This window comes from Leucoraja erinacea, chromosome 1 (genome assembly GCF_028641065.1).
Source record: "Leucoraja erinacea ecotype New England chromosome 1, Leri_hhj_1, whole genome shotgun sequence".
Taxonomy (NCBI): Eukaryota; Metazoa; Chordata; class Chondrichthyes; order Rajiformes; family Rajidae; genus Leucoraja; species Leucoraja erinaceus.
Genome location: NC_073377.1, coordinates 73,306,475 through 73,324,158, shown reverse-complemented (window position 1 = coordinate 73,324,158; position 17,684 = coordinate 73,306,475). Strand labels below are relative to the sequence as shown.

The window sequence follows — 17,684 nt, the reverse complement described above, 5'->3', positions numbered from 1 at the left end:
AAAATTTACATAAAAGCTAAGGAATCATATACAGCGTTATTTAGAGATACAGGATAATGGAGATTAAATTTAAAACTGATGTTGGACTCGTCATTAAATGAAATAAAAGCCAGCCCCACGGTATAATTTTGGTTAACTTTGGATTAACGTAATTCTCAATTCTTTGATTTATGTAGCATTAATATAACTCAACATTTATCAATAAACCAGTCGCACACAGTAACATTTATGGCTTGGGTCTGCTTAATCTCTTAAAGGCATGGAGTTCCGGACAGCTCTGGTCTTTCGGAAAGGACGATTGTTGAAAGAAAATGTCATAGGCAGTCCAAAAGCTCACGATAAATGCAGGTCTATAATTTCCTGTCTAATATGCATTTCTTGATGAAGTGTGCTGGGTGAAGGAAAATGCAAGAGGTTCAGGTTCATGCTATATGGTAGAGATGGATTAAATTTCCCAGTAATCTAAATAGGCTCATCCTCCCTGGACAGTTTCTCCTTCCCCGCTCCTGACTCCAGGCCATTATATTTTTTGAAGATAGCCTGAATTACTTTAAATATCCATTTCTCGCTGTTAATCTGTCCTGTTTTGGTTATTCAGGAGTACAGGTTTTGAGAGAGAGAAACAGAAACCAGGAGACACCTAAGAAGCATTTATTTCTTTATGCAACAAAAACTTAAATATGATCATGTGTACATCAAAATGTACACATTAACTACAATGAACAATGTCTGGAATCATAACATTGATGCAACTGCAAATAATTTCACCAAAATAAACAAAGATGAATGTGAACTGGGAGACAAACTAGTGAAAAATAGCTTAAAAAATTCAACATATCAATAAAACACTCACTTAAATGCATTAACAATTTGAACTGTTGAACTGTCTTCACAAGCTGCCAAAATCCAATTTTTTTCTCTAGAACACTTCATTTTTTACATCATTGGTTACAGAGCCTGGTAACTTGAACAACTCGTCATAAAACTGGTCTTTCAAAAGTACCTCATTCACTTCAAGATCTGATACAAAATCTGAAACTCAAAAAGTTTCCGTTACCTTTCAGAGCAATATAGTTTTATAAGAAAGTAGAACATAAAAGGCCTCTTGATAAAATTTCATAAATTAAAAGTACTAAAAGCAGGTTTTAAAAAGTAATGTTAGGATAGAGGAAATGCTTTAAGATCCTGTTCTAATTTTGACTCTTTCCACTATTCAACATTAGGTGAAATTCAAGAAAACCCTTTAAATAGAGTATTGAGCTCCTCACCGGGACCCTTGAAACCACAAATTAAAACACTTGCTTGAACAACATTTGAATTTGGCTTGCTGTAAAGGTTAAGCTTGACCAATGATCAGTCAAGCTGCCAGATAGGAGAGCGTTGTTGTATAGAATGCTCGACCATGGAAGGGAGGGGTACACAGAAAGGTGCAGCAGCCCAATTCCATCCTAGAAAGCGTGCTGGCATGTTGGCCAACTAAAGCAGCACATTGGCAACTGTGGAGAAATGCTTGGATCAGATTAGCCCCACTTTCCCTGGTAGAGGAAGGCAAGCAGATAAACACGGGGATACATTGAGGGAATAATTATTTAAAAGGCAGCATTTGCAAAACAACTGCTATCACCAGATTTAAGTCTGTATTCACAAAAGAATTCTGTGCAAGTTTCATTAACTGTCAATATAAATTACAGAAAAACATTTTTGCAAACACAGATTCTGGACAGTATACTGATACAGAAATCCTGCTGAGATTCATTTTATAAAGGATAAAACAATGTGGACTCAGTGCAAATTTTAGAGAACAGTGTCAAAAATATCCCCAACTTAACGGCAGACTTCAGTATTACACCGTTTAAATCTTTACTACAACGTTTATGGCAGTAGCTTCAAATATTATAAGCACATATTCAACTGCTCTTTTATCCACAGCTTTATTCTTTCACTCACCAAAATCAAATTATATTCAAATTGGGACTATTTTAAATAATACAAATGCTTCTGCCTGCAAAAATTAATAGTAACATGTGACTTTATAATGCACCATTGCCGACTTCACAAGTCAGTATAATAACTTACTTTGGAAGGTAAAACTGTTGCAGCAAATTACTAAAGCATAATTAAAATGGTTACATGAGACATTTGTAACAAAATCTTAATCTAGTGATTATTTTTAAGAGTGTCAAGAATTGTTAAGTAATCTTAACATCTAAAGATACTGCATAAAAATAACCTCAGGGAATTACAATGCCGACCCTACAACATTGCAAAAGTTAAATTTTCCGTTAAAATTTAAATGAATGAGTTCAATAATATCTTCTTAATATATAACCCAAACTCTGATGCAGTGTTGTCCTGATATTTTGAGGGTGAGGAGTTGTGTAAACTAATTTAAGATTTAGTATAGTATCTCAATCCTTTTATGTGGTACATTTCCCTCAGTGGCAAGGAATACTTCTTTTCTACAGCCTTTGTCTCCTTCCCTTTGGCATGGGCTTTCTTCTTACCTACACAAAAAAGGAAAATATTTTAAAAAGTAAAATAAATGTGCCTTACTAAATAGATACTTCCTCAAATTGCTTTATCAATCTGTGTGCCCTATTAGATGAAAGACAAATACATGAAGATACAGGAGGGTTAGTAGTGGTTATAAATACTTGCAGGAATAATATACATTTATATTTGATAATGGAAGAAAAAGGATTCATATAGAGGAAAAATGTATGGTTAATTTTCAAGAGATTAGAAGAATTACTAAATGTTTTGAGCTACGAGAATCGATATATGGTAGTCCTTTGGTATTGTCAGTGACAGAGGAGGAGAGTGGAAGCTTTGGAGAATAGGGCCAAGGCTTTGATGTTTGCTAAAATAGAGGAACATTGATAGCACTCAAGGCACAGGAAGAAGTCTAAAGGAGATCGTAGAAAATAAAGAGAAATATGTTTGGTTAAAACCTAAATCTGATAATGAAAAGACATCATATTTTAATGGACTCTAAAATAAGAGGTTTTAATAGTTTTAAATTTGTAGAGTGTGAGGGAATAGTATATAAAATATTGGAATAGGTAAATCAAGTGATGCTGGCACAGAGATAAGATGGAGTGGAAGCACATTTGGATATGGAAGGGATAAATGCAAATTATCAAGGTATGATGATCAATGAGGAAAAAGTAATCCAATTTTCAGACTTAAACTGCAGATGTCTTTTTAAGTATTTTTAAGAACATTTTGAATGGTGTGCATGCTGAAGGATGTTCAGAATGGGACAGTTAACATTCTTTCATCCAGTTTCCATATCAAATATCGACAGCACAAGCAGCTAATATAATAATCACCAGTTTTCATTAGATTAATGTTCCTTTGCTATAAATTTGTATAATCAAGAAATAATAAATCAAAGTGAAATTAACATTTCAGTATTTTTAACTTAAGCTGTTTTGAAGGCAAAATAAACAGAATAGGACAGGATAAAAGAGAAGTCTGATCTGTTCAATTTTTTGTTTTACATAATTGAATGACAACTACATTTTATTTGAGAAAATATGATCAAGAATGCAGTTTCCCCAAAGTAAGTATATGAAAGCCACACAGTAACTGGAAAATATTTTCTTTTCAAGACACAAGGGGAGGGATGGTGGCACAGAGGTGGAGTTACTGCCTTACAGCGCCAGAAACCCGTGTTCGTTCCTGACCATGGGTGCATGTCTGTACAGAGTTTGTACGTTTTTTGACCAGAGTGGGTTTTCTCCGGGATCTCCAGTTTCTTCCGTCACTTCAAAGTGTTTTCCATGTGAAGTTTGCACGTTTCCACTGTGATCAAGTGGGTTGCCACCAGTTTCCTCCCACATCGCAAAGATGTGCAGGTTCGGAAGTTAATTGGCCACTGTAAATTGCCCTGAGTGTTGAGGGGGCAGTAACATCTGGAGGTAGTTGATTAGATTGTGGGAACAATGGATCACAGGAAAACTTGTGTAAGAATGTGATAGATTTGTGAGCTGGCACACGTGTTCAAATGGTCTCAAAGTATGCACAAAGTATTCCATTTGGACATTTTTACTTACTATAATGACACTACTCTTAATGTCAACATGCTATCTCTTCCATCCAATAAGACTTTAAAACTGCTCATGATTACTACTGCACCTTTAGGAAGCTTCCCTCTGCTAGCTCTGGGTTATCAATCTCATTCTGACTGCTCTCACAGGATTTGAACAAATCCAGTTCCTCAGCTGAACTCTCTGGAGTTGACTCTAGTTCCATCACTGAGTATCCATCACTGTCCAAAACCTGGATTCTGAAAAATAAGGAATGCTAGAATTCAGTAACAGGAACTTATTTTAATTATTTCACAGGACAGGGTGTCTCTGGCAAACCCAGCACTTTTGCCCACCCTTTCTTTTTCTGTCGTTGATCTCCTCTCTTCCCTTACACTTACATATTATATTTCAAGCTGCAACAACTTGATAAAACCTCCTAAGAGGGGGCAGAAGGATATAAAAGCACAGAACAGATTAAATAGGGACCTACACATTCATCATATTTCTTTCTCATTACAATGACAAATTACCTTTGTAGATCCATCTGTCTTGGTGCTGGTGCTCTCTTAACATTTGTTTCTTGCTGTTTTGGTACTTTAATAGTTGTTGTTTCTGGTTCCGCAGGGCTTTCCTGGTTGGCTGCAACTCTTTTCCTGCCTCTACCTGATGGTTTGTTTGTATCTGCATTCTTTGCAGAATTACTTTCTGACACAGCTTTGGGAGGACGACCTCGTCTTGCTTTGGGGGGAACTGGTGCTGCAGTTTCTTCAGATTTCTTCTCTTCTGGTATCTGTTGAATATTCTCCGAGCCAGCTGCAGGTGCTGTCCTTTTCTTTCCACGTTCTGTACTGGTCTGTGGTGGTAAAGACTGTTCAGAGGACATCTCCTGTTATAATGAGGACAGAACGTACACAGCACTATGCATAATATCACGTTAGATAATTACAAGAACTACTAACTGATGGTATTTCAGTGCACTTGAGTTTTATGTTAAACAATCTATGGACAAATTAAATTAGATAAAGCTAAATTGTATTTTAAAATAAATATGCATGTGAAATACAGGAGTGTTTTATGATCCAAACAAATAAAAATGTACTTAAAAGGAGAATGAAATATAACCTCAGTTGAAAAATCACTAATATAACATACCTAATGAATTCACCAAGATCAAATTTTTCTGAGCTGGGATTAATAGCTTTTCTTGTTAACAATTGTATGTAACGTGAAAAGCGGCTAGAAGCATAGAGGTTATTTTTCTGACTGGGTGGCTAAGTGCATATAGTCTCCACATATTTGTTTCAAGCCAGCACTTTTCCTCAGTCTTTATTTCAGAATGATTTCTGCACTCCGCTCTGTTGTGATAGAGAGACTATGCAGAAGAGGTTGAAATGACTTCATCCTCTTCAACTTCATTCTATTAAATCTTTGAGAAGGAACACTTTATAAAACTATTATGCCACATTTTTATTTGAATAGGCAGGGACAATTTGCTTCAAACTGACACTAAGCTAGCAATATTTCATTCTCCTTAGTTCGTTTAAGATCTGGATGCAAGAATGAATGCCATGGTGACCCAGAACCCAGTACCCAAACAAAGTACCTTATTTCTAACTGGTTCATCTTTCTTGTCTGTTTTAGTTGGGACCACTGTAAGCAATATTACTGGATGTTCTTCATTTTCGCTAACTTCAGTTTCTGGAACTTCTGAATTTTGTTCCCTGCAATACAGAAATAAAAACAATTAAGTCATCAGCAATCCACAATAACCAAAATGATTTTTCAAATCTTCACCTAACAGCAGCAGCTTTAATCAAATTTCCATCTGTAACTAACACTATTAAAATATGGATGGAGCCCTAACCTGTGCCTCCTCTGCATCCCACAGTCTAATCTCCCCCCCCCACACCCCCATCCCCAGATAGAATAGGGATAAGCGATTCCCTGGTCCTTGCCGTTCACCCCATTTGCCTCCACAGCCAACACATCATTCTCCAACATTTTCACGTGCTTCAATTACATCCTATCACTGTACACATCTTACTGACCCCACCCTTTACTGTTTTCTGCAAAGATCATTCTCTCCGTGGCTCCTTAGAGTCATAGAGTGATACAATGTGGAAACAGGCCCTTCGGCCCACAATGTCCCACACCGGCCAACAATGTCCTAGCTACACTCGTCCCACTTGCCTGCGCTTGGTCCATATCCCTCCAAACCTGTCCTATCTATGTACCTGTCTTAACATTCTCGTAAATGATGGGATAGTCCCAGCCTCAACTACAGTGCCCTCCATAATGTTTTGCACAAAGACCCATCATTTATTTATTTCCCTCTGTACTCCACAATTTCAGATTTGTAATAGAAAAAAAGTCAGATGTGTTTAAAGTCCACATTGTCAGATTTTAATAAAGGCCATTTTGATACATTTTGGTTTCACCATGTAGAAATTACAGCTGTGTTCATACAGATTGACATATCAGAGTGATGGCAAGAACAAAGTATGGAGGAGAGTAGGAACTGCCCAAGTTCCAAAGCATACCACCTCATCTGTGAAACATGGTGGTGGGGGTGTTATGGTCTGGACATATATGGCTGCTGAAGGTACTGGCTCACTGATCTTCATTGATGATACAACTGCTGATGGTAGTGGCATAATGAATTCTGAAGTGGATAGACACTTCCTATCTGCTCAAGTTCAAACAAATGCCTCAAAACTCATTGGCCGGCAGTTCATTCTACAGCAAGACAATGATCCCAAACATACTGCTAAAGCAACAAAGGAGTGTTTGATAGCTAAAAAATGGTCAATTCTTGAGTGGTCAAGTAAATCACCTGATCTGAACCCAATTGAGCATGCCTTTTATATGCTGAAGAGAAAACTGAAGCCCCCCCAAAACAAGCATAAGTTAAAGGCGACTGCAATACAGGCCTGGCAGAGCATTACCAGAGAAGACACCCAGATGGGTCATGTCCATGAATCACAAACTTCAAGAAGTCATTGCATGCAAAGGATATGTTACAAAATACAAAACATGACTACTTTCATTTACATGACATTGCTGTGTCCCAAACATTATGGTGCCCTGAAATGGGGGGACTATGTATAAACACTGCTGTAATTTTTACATGGTGAAACCAAAATGTATTAAAATGGCCTTTATTAAAATCTGACAATATGCACTTTAACCATATATGATTTTTTTCTAGTACAAATCTCAAATTGTGGTGTACAGAGGCAAATAAATAAATGATGGGTCTTTGTCCCAAACATTATGGAGGTCACTGTACCTCCTCTGGCAGCTTGTTCCATACACAGAGCTGCCAAGTTTTGTCAGAGCATTTCAGTATTCTAGTACCTGAAAAATCAGTATTTTGCTGAGGAAATCAGTATTTTTACGCGGTGCCATTTTGCTGGAAAAAAATTGTTTTTTTTTAATGTGCGGTCATATCCATGTAAGAGTACAAGAATGCAGAACTTTGTTACCAATTGACATATCTTCTATGCACCTTACTTGACAGTGCATCAATTGCCATCTCTTTGTATATTTCTGTTTGAACGGCTGCTTCCTGCTTCTAGCACCAGATGATGATGTAGAAGCCATTTTGGAAGACTTCCTCTCCCTCCCTCGCTCTCTCTCCCTCCTTCCTCTCTTTCCCTCCCTCTCCCTCTCCTTCCTTTTTTTTTCTCCCTCCCTCTCTTATTCCCTCCCTCCTCTCTCCTTCTCCCACTCTCCCTCCCTCCTTCTCCCTCCCCGAACAGTCTGTGACCCATATTGCTATGTATAAAGCCCAAAGCGCTCCAGCCGGTAGCGATACATTTAGAACCCATAGAGCTGTAGCCGACAGCACTTCATTTCAATTCCCACTCGCTAAACTGACAGCGCTGTTTAAACTTGGAGCGGGACCGGTAGATTAAAGCATACAAAACTAATCATCCAGATCTTGAAATTTAAAATACTAATAGATTTAATCTGTTATAATTTTTAGAGGTACAGTATGACTTTAAGCAGCTAGATGAAAGTCAGGCGATTAAAAAAAAATCTGTATTTAACAAAGCAAAATCATACATAGACATAGAAAATAGGTGCAGGAGTAGGCCATTCAGCCCTTCGAGCCTGCACTGCCATTCAATATGATCATGGCTGATCATCCAACTCAGTATCCTGTACCTGCCTTCTCTCCATACCCTCTGATCCCTTTAGCCAAAGGGCCACATCTAACTCCCTCTTAAATATAGCCAATGAACTGGCCTCAACTTCATTCTGTGGCAGAAAATTCCAGAGATTCACCACTCTCTGTGTAAAAAATGTTTTTGTACACCATTTGCTCACCACTCCCTCGGCATTTCCCTTGTAACCGGTGTACGTAAACCACCCCTTCACCTCCATTCAGGAACCCCAAGAACTCTCTCAGGTCAGACAGAGGTTTACATGCACCTATTCCATTCTTGTCAATGGCATTTGCTGCTCTCCATGTGGCTTCCTTTGGTCTTGGAGACCAAACATAGATTAGGTAAACGCTTTGCCGAACATTCACATTCTGCCAGCCAGCACAAGGTGGAGGTCTTGGTTACAAGTCATTTTAATTCTCCTTCCCATTCCCACAACGACTTGTCTGTCCATTGCCAGAATGAGGTCACATGCAAACTGAAAGAACAGCTCTTCACATTCTGACTGGGTAGCCTGTAACCCAATGGCATGAAATTGAGTTATCCAATTTCAGGTAAACCCATCTAACCCCTCTCATTATCCAGCTTGCTCATACACACACCTTACTTTCCAACCTCCCTGCCACCATCAACCATTTCCTTTTTTCCTCACTCCATGCACTTATCACTCATTCCAACTCCAGATCTCCTATTTTCCTCCCTCTCCTTCCCCATCCTCTAACACCCACCACCCCCAACTCCATTCCTCATTTACATACCACATTCCTCTCTTATCAGTTTCCACCATTTGCATCCTTTTGTCTTCTCCACTTATCACCTTCAACCTTGGTTACTATCGCCACCCTTCTCTCCCCCATTTGACTCATCTGCCAATCAACCCCAACTGGGATCACTTGCCAGATCTTGCCCCACTCCTTTCTCTCATCTCTTTCTACCATGGTAAATGGTAGGGAATTGAAGATACATGGTAAATGGTAGGGAATTGAAGATACATGGTAAATGGTAGGGAATTGAAGATACATGGTAAATGGTAGGGAATTGAAGATACATGGTAAATGGTAGGGAATTGAAGAATGTAGGTGAACAGAGGGATCTGGGAATAACTGTGCACAGTTCCCTGAAAGTGGAATCTCATGTAGATAGGGTGGTAAAGAAAGCTTTTGGTGTGCTGGCCTTTATAAATCAGAGCATTGAGTATAGAAGTTGGGATGTAATGTTAAAATTGTACAAGGCATTGGTGAGGCCAATTCTGGAGTATGGTGTACAATTTTGGTCGCCTAATTATAGGAAGGATGTCAACAAAATAGAGAGAGTACAGAGGAGATTTACTAGAATGTTGCCTGGGTTTCAGCAACTAAGTTACAGAGAAAGGTTGAACAAGTTAGGGCTTTATTCTTTGGAGCGCAGAAGGTTAAGGGGGGACTTGATAGAGGTTTTTAAAATGATGAGAGGGATAGACAGAGTTGACGTGGAAAAGCCTTTCCCACTGAGAGTAGGGAAGATTCAAACAAGGGGACATGACATGAGAATTAAGGGACTGAAGTTTAGGGGTAACATGAGGGGGAACTTCTTTGCTCAGAGAGTGGTAGCTGTGTGGAATGAGCTTCCAGTGAAGGTGGTGGAGGCAGGTTCGTTTTTATCATTTAAAAATAAATGGGATAGTTATATGGATGGGAAGGGAATGGAGGGTTATGGTCTGAGCGCAGGTATATGGGACTAGGGGAGATTATGTGTTCGGCACGGACTAGAAGGGTCGAGATGGCCTGTTTCCGTGCTGTAATTGTTATATGGTTATATATCTCCCCTCTAGTCCTGACTGATGAAAAATCCTAACCCAAACCGGGATCAGTCCATTTCCCCCACAGGTGTTGCGTGACCAGCTATGTTCCCCCAGCAGCTTATTTATTGTTTAAGATTCCAGAATCTGCAATCTGTTGATAACCATTAAAATGTGCTTCACGTACAGAGCAATTGCAATAAAGCTGCTTTTGTAGGTTAAATAAAGAAATAAATTCAAAGTGATCAACTAAACTCATTATAAAGGAACCCAAATGAAACTGGGCTTATCTGCATAATATGAGAAAAACAGGATGGTATTTCAGCTCCTAATGACGATCAAGTATAATTTTATGGTGATGAATGAAAAATCCTTCGAGTGTCCTGGGAAAGCTTAATTGATTGGCTTCATAAAACAATTCATAATTGCTGATTATAATCATAATTTCATGAAAGCTACTTACAAAATGTTCATTTTGTCCAGTATATTTGTGCAAATTATTTTTAGTTTCGAGATACAGCATGGAAATAGGCCTTTAGGCCCACTGAGTCCACAGACATTTGTATAAGTTAGCAAAGAATACATAAAATATGATTTTACATGATAACGAATGACCTTTTATTTAAAGAAGCCAGGAATATAAAATAATAAATGTGATTATTTAGAATTATTTGTATTATTTGTTAGGGCAGTGGGCAGGTGCTATAGATCTACACGGGAAGGTAGATGCTCCCGCCCATCAGTCTCGGGCAGATGGGGCTCATCAGCCTGGGAAGGCAGTCCATCTAGGAGAGGGAAACTCTGATTTAAAACCTCCACTGCCTTGTGACCATATCCAGTCATGGAAAAGGCTCCAGGAGTAAACCTCAAGAAAATCCAGAGTTGGAGCCCCTAAGGCAGTTTGTCGTTGTCTACAACCTCGCTCTGGCAGCTCCTGCGAAGGCGATGGTGCCAAACTGTAACGGCCCCGTTGTTCCTTTGGATCGATCAGCGACATGGAGAGGGGGGACGTGCTGCGTGGGCAACAGCTTGTCCTCTATATGACATTGCCCAGGCTTGCATCCGATCACACATCACCTGCAAACTAGGATGCATCACCCATGGTCAGTCATGGCCGAGGGGGGCCTACTATTATTTAGAATGAACAGATGTGTGAATTATTAAATGCAAATTTAATGCTTTGTAAACATATTGGATATTGCTTTTAGTCCAAATATGGATATTAGTTATTTACTGCATCTACGCTGAGCTTTATTAGTTTGCAACATTAGTTTTCAATGTAAAAGGATGCATAATCAAGACGTACAAGCACGATGTGGTTTTCCAGCCAAACTACCTCTGTTTTGGGTATAAATACAAATCAGAAACTTCCTGCACATGGTGTCTAGCAGTGAACACAATACTGCAGGTGTAGTCCAGCTGGAGCTCTAACAGCTGTAAAATCGCATTATATATCTGGTTTCTTGAAATAAAAGGCCATTCGTTAGCTGGTAAAATCGCATGTAAAATATTTTACGCTAACATTTACAGATTTCTGTACTTGGACACTATGACTGAACATTTATGCTCCTCGACTGTTTTCCTTTGTTCTAAAGTGGATAAGTTTAATTGAAAACCAATTATTGGAATTTTGTCCATTTAATCTGTCAATGCCTATTGCAAATTATTGCTTCCACCTGTTCTCTGCACCATGTCACCTTGAGACCACATTTTGTCGATGAGTACCGAAACATTATCCTTCCTCAGTGTGTCCTCTGCATAGTGAATTCCTTATTCAAGCTAACAAGTTGCCACCCAACACATGCATTATTTGTGTTAACAGCCTCTCACACGGCACCCTCATTAAATACCTATTCTAAATAAAACCCCAAAACACAGTTCACCACTCACGTTTACATGATTTAACCTTCACAAACCAACAGTGGTGTTATCTGATCAACTCATTTGTCCACACTCTCAGTCATATGCCTCCACAGGTCAAGTGGGGAGGTCTAGAATTTCCATCCTATTTTTTCTACCCACCTCAAAAATAGAGTAGTTTTCCAATACAAGGGCCAGGTTCTAAACTGAAAGCATATTGGAAGATCACAACATAAAATGACCACTTCTTTTAATACATTACGGTGAGAAGCATCAAGTCTTAAACATGTGCCTATCCTTGTTCTTACTGATTTTTCCATGAATATTTTTAAAGCTGAATCAAGTTAGGCCCTTACTCTTTATTTATAATTTTTGGCCATTCTTCAATTTAAAATCTAAAACTGGTTCTTCAGTAAAAAAAATTGCAAAGTGCTAGAGGAATTCAGCAGGTCAGGCAGCATCGCTGGAGAACATGAATAGGTGACATTATGGGTTAGGGTTCTCCCTCAGACAGATTGTGGTGGTAAAGGGGGAGGGGCAAGACAAAGTCTGGCAAGTGATAGGTGGATACAGGTGTTGGTGGGTGGGGTGGGGATAGGCAGATGGTTGGACAAATGCCAGGCATGAAAAGAGAAAAAAATGTGAGATAAGGAGAGAAGAGATGAGAATTGTGAAGCCAAAAGGAAGATGTGCAGGTGGATAGAGACAGGGCGATGTGGGGAAAAGAGAGAAATGGGTGTGAATCCAGGTGGGACATAGGGAAGAGAGGGTTTTTTTTAATTGGGAAAGGGAGGAGAAGTAGGGCATAGTTTGTAGCTTAAGATACCTAAAATTGAAAAATTCAATATTTATACCAATCATGATCCAATAGCTATCCAACCATTCCCAATAGCTTCAGACCTTGTAAATCTTATCTGCCCTTTTTCCAGCTTAACAATATCCTTCCTTTAGCAGGGTGACCAAAACTGAACAGGGTAGTCCATATGAGGCCTCACCAATGTCTTGTACAATTGTAATATAAAGTGCCAACTACAATGCTTAATACCGAGACTGAAGGCCAATGTTCCGAAAGCTTCTTGACCACTCTATCTACCCGTGACGCACCTTCAAAGAACTATGTATCTGCACTCCCTGATCCCTCTGCTGTATGACACTCGCCAGGGCCTTGTCCTGCCCCGTTTGACTTCCCAAAAAGTAACACCTCACACTTATCTGCATTAATTTGTGTTAGTAGGGGGAACCTGATTGCGTCTCTGTTCAAGGAAGAACCAGAGGGCCTCGAGACCTTCCTGGAGTGGGATGAGGGTATAAAAGGAATGAAATCCCCTTTGGGATTTGGAGATGATTTCAGTGGGGGCAGGCGCAGGTCTGCCAAGGCAGTCCTGTTTGTGGATTTTAGGTAGAAACTGTGCGAGGCTGGGTACTTTGGCCTTCATCAGTCTCGGTATTGAAATACTGTGGGGGGATGATGGGGGCCCAGAGATGAGGGTGCTGGATAGAGGTGGGAGAAGGGAGGAGGACAGCAGGACCTAGTGATGTTAGTATTGAAGCCCCCTGTTGGAAGGCAGGAGCAGATGGACCAAGGGGAGTCAGTAGCGTGGAGGCCTCCGGCCAGAAAATCACTTGAGTTGACGACTCCATCCTGGTGCGGGGAGGTTAGGATCGGCAGTCAGTGGTCCCAGCCTGCATTCCTCAGTAAATTTGCCAATTCTTGATTTCAAATTATAGCATGACCAGCACATTTTCTCTACAAGCCACAGCCTTAGCTGTCTCACATGAGCTTTAATTTTACATATTTGTTTCTTACAATGTTTTGCACTCATTACTCTTCTTTATATCTCCCAGTCCATGGAGTATCCAGTCCACACTCTCTTCTTGCTGCAACCATCAGCAAAGATACAGAAGCCTTGTCTCATACATCCAAGAACAGCAATCCCCTTGTTCAAGAACAGCAAGTCCCCTCAACCATCACCTTTTTTAACCTAATTTTACTTTGGCAACGGAACACTAGACTGCCACGGACTTGTTTTAAAAAATATTATTTTGCACTAATGTTTTGTTTTCTTTGCAAAGTCTTTGTCTTGTGCAACCTGTCTAATTTGTGTATAATTTATGTTTTTGTATGTTGTCTATGTGCTTATGATGCAGCTGCAATCAAATGTTTAATTGAACCTGTACCTCAGTACTTATCATACGACAATAAACTCGACTGGAATGCACACAATTTCCAGCTACTGTTTCAGTTTGCTGCTTTAACCTTCAGCCAATTTGTCAGTAGTGCAACAAAGAGTAGCGTAGCTTACCTTCCCCTGTTTGTAGCTGGCGAGTTAGGTGCGGAGTTTCCACTTATATTGCTTCCTGTTTCCAACCCCGGTGTTCTGGTTTGTGGCCTTCTACCAGCAGCTGACAAAGGTTTGTTTACCGCACCCAATACTGATGCTGGTTTGGGCTGCGAAAATTATTAAGTTGCCATATGTGTCAAACAATGCAAATATACAACTTCAATTTATACATTATTTAAAAACTGATTTATCAAATAATGCAATTGCCAAATTATTTTATTTAGTATTCTCCAGTTGAAACTATTGCAAATGCATGACCTAACTGGCAAAATGAATTGAAAAATAAGGGGTGAATTTTTTTAATCTTAAAATTTTTTTTTTAACTGATTAATCTCATGTTGCATGTGTCAGAAGGAATTGCAGATGCTGGTTTCAACCAAAGATAGACTAAATACTGGAGTAACTCAGCGGGACAGGCAGTGACTCTGGAGAGAAGGAATGGGTGATGTTTCGGGTCGCGACTCTTCGTCAGTCAGATTTTATATGAGTGAAACACAATTCATTGTAATTAATAATCTTACTATGTAATTGTATAAAAACACATATTATATATTCCCCCCTCCCCGAGGTACCAGGTGTCTGGAACATGCTAACATAGTGCCTGGGGAGATGGTAGCAGGTGCAATGGCAGTGTTCAATAGGGGGATACAGAACACAATTAGGGTATATTGGCTTCGTAGTCAGTGCAGACATAGTAGACCAAAAGGTCTATGTGCTAATCGATTTTAAAGTACCGGGGGAATGCTGAGATATTAAAAATAGACCATGTTTGTTCTAATAATAATAAAATTTATTGTAATTGCACATAAGCGCAACCAGATTTGGTATGCAGCTTCCATCCGATGTCATAACTTAAATAACTAATAAAAGTTAGATTTAGATATCCCGAGAACATGGTTTGTAAAAAGAACATTACAACAGTATATAGTCAAAAAAGTTCAAACAGACTAAAGTGCAGATGTGTCTGTTTGACGTGACCATCCGAGGGAGACAGTCCATGGGGGGTGGGGGGCACTCAGCAGGGCCGGTTCAGAGCCGCTATAGCTCTGGGAATGAAGCTGTTCCTGAGTCTGGAGGTTCGGGCGTAGAAGGCCTTGTAATGTCTGTAACTTCTCCCATGAGGACATCAGATACAATGGTCCTACTTCGAAATGGGAATTGTCACCTGTGTTTGGGTTAATATTGATCCACATGATCCTGGCCAATATTCAGTCACTGGTCATTATCACATCTGTGGGAGCTTGTTGTGAATACATTAACATATTTGCCACATTACAATGTCCTTCATTAATTGGCCTTAAGCAAGCAACGTATGGTAAACATTAAAATAATTTCTCTTTGCTGCCTATTTTATTTGTAAGCTTTACCTGTAAGCTTTTCACTTCAATCTTTCATTAAATGCAGGCAGGTATGTTAACCTTGAATAGTCACATAGTCAAATGTAGAACCATTGTGTATTGCCGAGTATGACATTAGCCGAACAACCTGAATGCCAAAATTATTATTTTCCATTCATAGTACCTTGCGCTGAATTTTGGATAGTTTTATAATATAGAAATAGCAAAGGAGGTTGTGCTGAGATTTACCTTCCCTGTGAGTAATAGTGTCCTTGTTTCATCTGACAAGTAGCACTTATTATTGCAGGAATCCTAAGCAAAAAGCAAAATAATATTAATCAGGCAATAAATCCTTAATCTGTGGAATAAATACTGCAATATGACCTGTTAAAAGAGATTTATGCTGACATTATTTTGCTACACTAAGGTTATTTCTTCCTCCTATCACTAAATCCCTTATTATGTATACTATTCCATTCCCTTTCCAAAGTGTGTAATTTGGACTATTTTCAGTCTAACATTGATGATTTATGAAATCACCGTCTAACATTGACGAGCCATGAAATTACGCATATCTGATACGAATAACCATTTTCTAATTGAGCCTCCCTGAAGTTCACTTGGATGAACTACAAGGAAAATTTAGGTGCTCTGCAATTCATAAACTCATGGTGCGGTATTTCTCGAATATGATCAAACTGTTTTCATAGTTTAAAGTAAGCAATAAACAAAAACGAAATATTAAAATACACCTTCCAACATATAGATGATAAAAATAAATAAATGCTTTCAGGTAATGTTATTATCAACTGGCTAACTCATAAGGCAGAGACAGACAAATTCTTGATTCGAACGGGTGTCAAGGGTTATGGGGAGAAGGCAGAGATCAGCCATGATTGAATGACGGAATAGACTCGATGGCCGAATGGCCTAATTCTACTACTAGAACTTGTGACCTAAATGCTAATATGCATCTTTTATTGTGTAGTTAACATTATCAACCGTCATCAACAGGAGTTATAAGTACATTGTCAAGTTCTTATTCATAGATAGAAATGCACCCAAACATACTCCATGGGAAAGATTATTCCCAGGAGATTTGGTGCCTTTTAAATTCCAAACTGTTCTACACAGTCAGTGCTTTGTCAATCCTCAGTGAACATTCTGCTAACTTTTCATAATATATGGTTGTGGAATTGATTAAAATCCCTACATTTTGTATATAAAGATTATACAAGACCGTCTGACTTAATGAATTGCAGACTTCATGAATTGAAAAGGGGCAAAGTAGCAGTGAAACACTACATTTCCAATTATAGCAAAAGAGTATAAAACCAAACTGGCCCCAACTGTCCACTTCTCTTCCAAATGAGTAAGTTTGCAACACTCAAACCCTTCAACATAATTTGAATCACTAGCACTAAGATATACCCAACTTCAGTCCCGCTAGTGAGAGTATGGCAACAGAGTACCATGCATCCTATTCTAATATATGAAATAAATGAAGTTACTTTGTCAGGTGGGGTGAAGAACTTCGCTGGCAGTACAGGATCCTTCGGAGAATCCAGATTATACGTTGTACTTTTGCTTGTGATGACAGTAAGAGCCACATCACACACAATGTAGAGTTTCTGAAAATATAAACAGAATGAAAACAAAAAAATGAATCGTAAAATGTAAAAAAATTATTTGCATTCCAAATTTAATATAAGCTGTGGAATTTCCAACTCCATCTCATCTTCTGTGGGACGGTTTGGAAAAGCAGGATGAAAATTTACAAAACGTCATACATCGATATTAAAAAAAAACAACTAAAATTGTAATAAAAACACAACGTTTTTAATAATCACCTTACTTAGAAACAGAAATAAATAAAACTACAACTGCTCACTGGATTCTATGAGGCAAGATTCTCACAGATGCAAAGCATATGTCATCCAGTAAATCACATCGTTCCATGCTCAAAAGCACACATGGAAGTTTGCAATTTGTCTCCATCAAACAGTTGTGCATTGACGGCACCATTTGATAAAACACAGCTTAACCCAACTCCACCATTAAAAAGAGTAGCTAACATTGAAATTGCGAATTGATATTGATGTGTAAACTTGTAAAATGAAACAATGGTAATTTTGACCCCAGTATGTGCTGCTACTGTGTTTGTC

General features: G+C 38.9%; 1 protein-coding gene across 7 annotated transcripts in view; it reads right to left on the bottom strand.

Moving 5' to 3' along the window:
* Nucleotides 1-635: 635 nt before the first annotated feature.
* Nucleotides 636-17,684, bottom strand: part of pds5a (PDS5 cohesin associated factor A) — a 185,147-nt gene continuing 168,098 nt past the window's right edge. For 4 of the 7 annotated variants that reach the window (XM_055637378.1, XM_055637387.1, XM_055637404.1 and 1 more), the window contains exons 28-34: nt 17,031-17,150; nt 15,769-15,831; nt 14,144-14,289; nt 5,638-5,755; nt 4,565-4,920; nt 4,141-4,291; nt 636-2,504 (exon numbers count right to left, since the gene is read on the bottom strand). In XM_055637378.1, coding sequence (XP_055493353.1) covers nt 2,460-2,504; nt 4,141-4,291; nt 4,565-4,920; nt 5,638-5,755; nt 14,144-14,289; nt 15,769-15,831; nt 17,031-17,150 — 999 coding nt within the window. In that variant the 3' untranslated portion in view covers nt 636-2,459. The remainder of the gene's footprint in view (nt 2,505-4,140; nt 4,292-4,564; nt 4,921-5,637; nt 5,756-14,143; nt 14,290-15,768; nt 15,832-17,030; nt 17,151-17,684) is intronic. The other 3 variants (XM_055637394.1, XM_055637400.1, XM_055637419.1) reach the window with 3 other exon arrangements.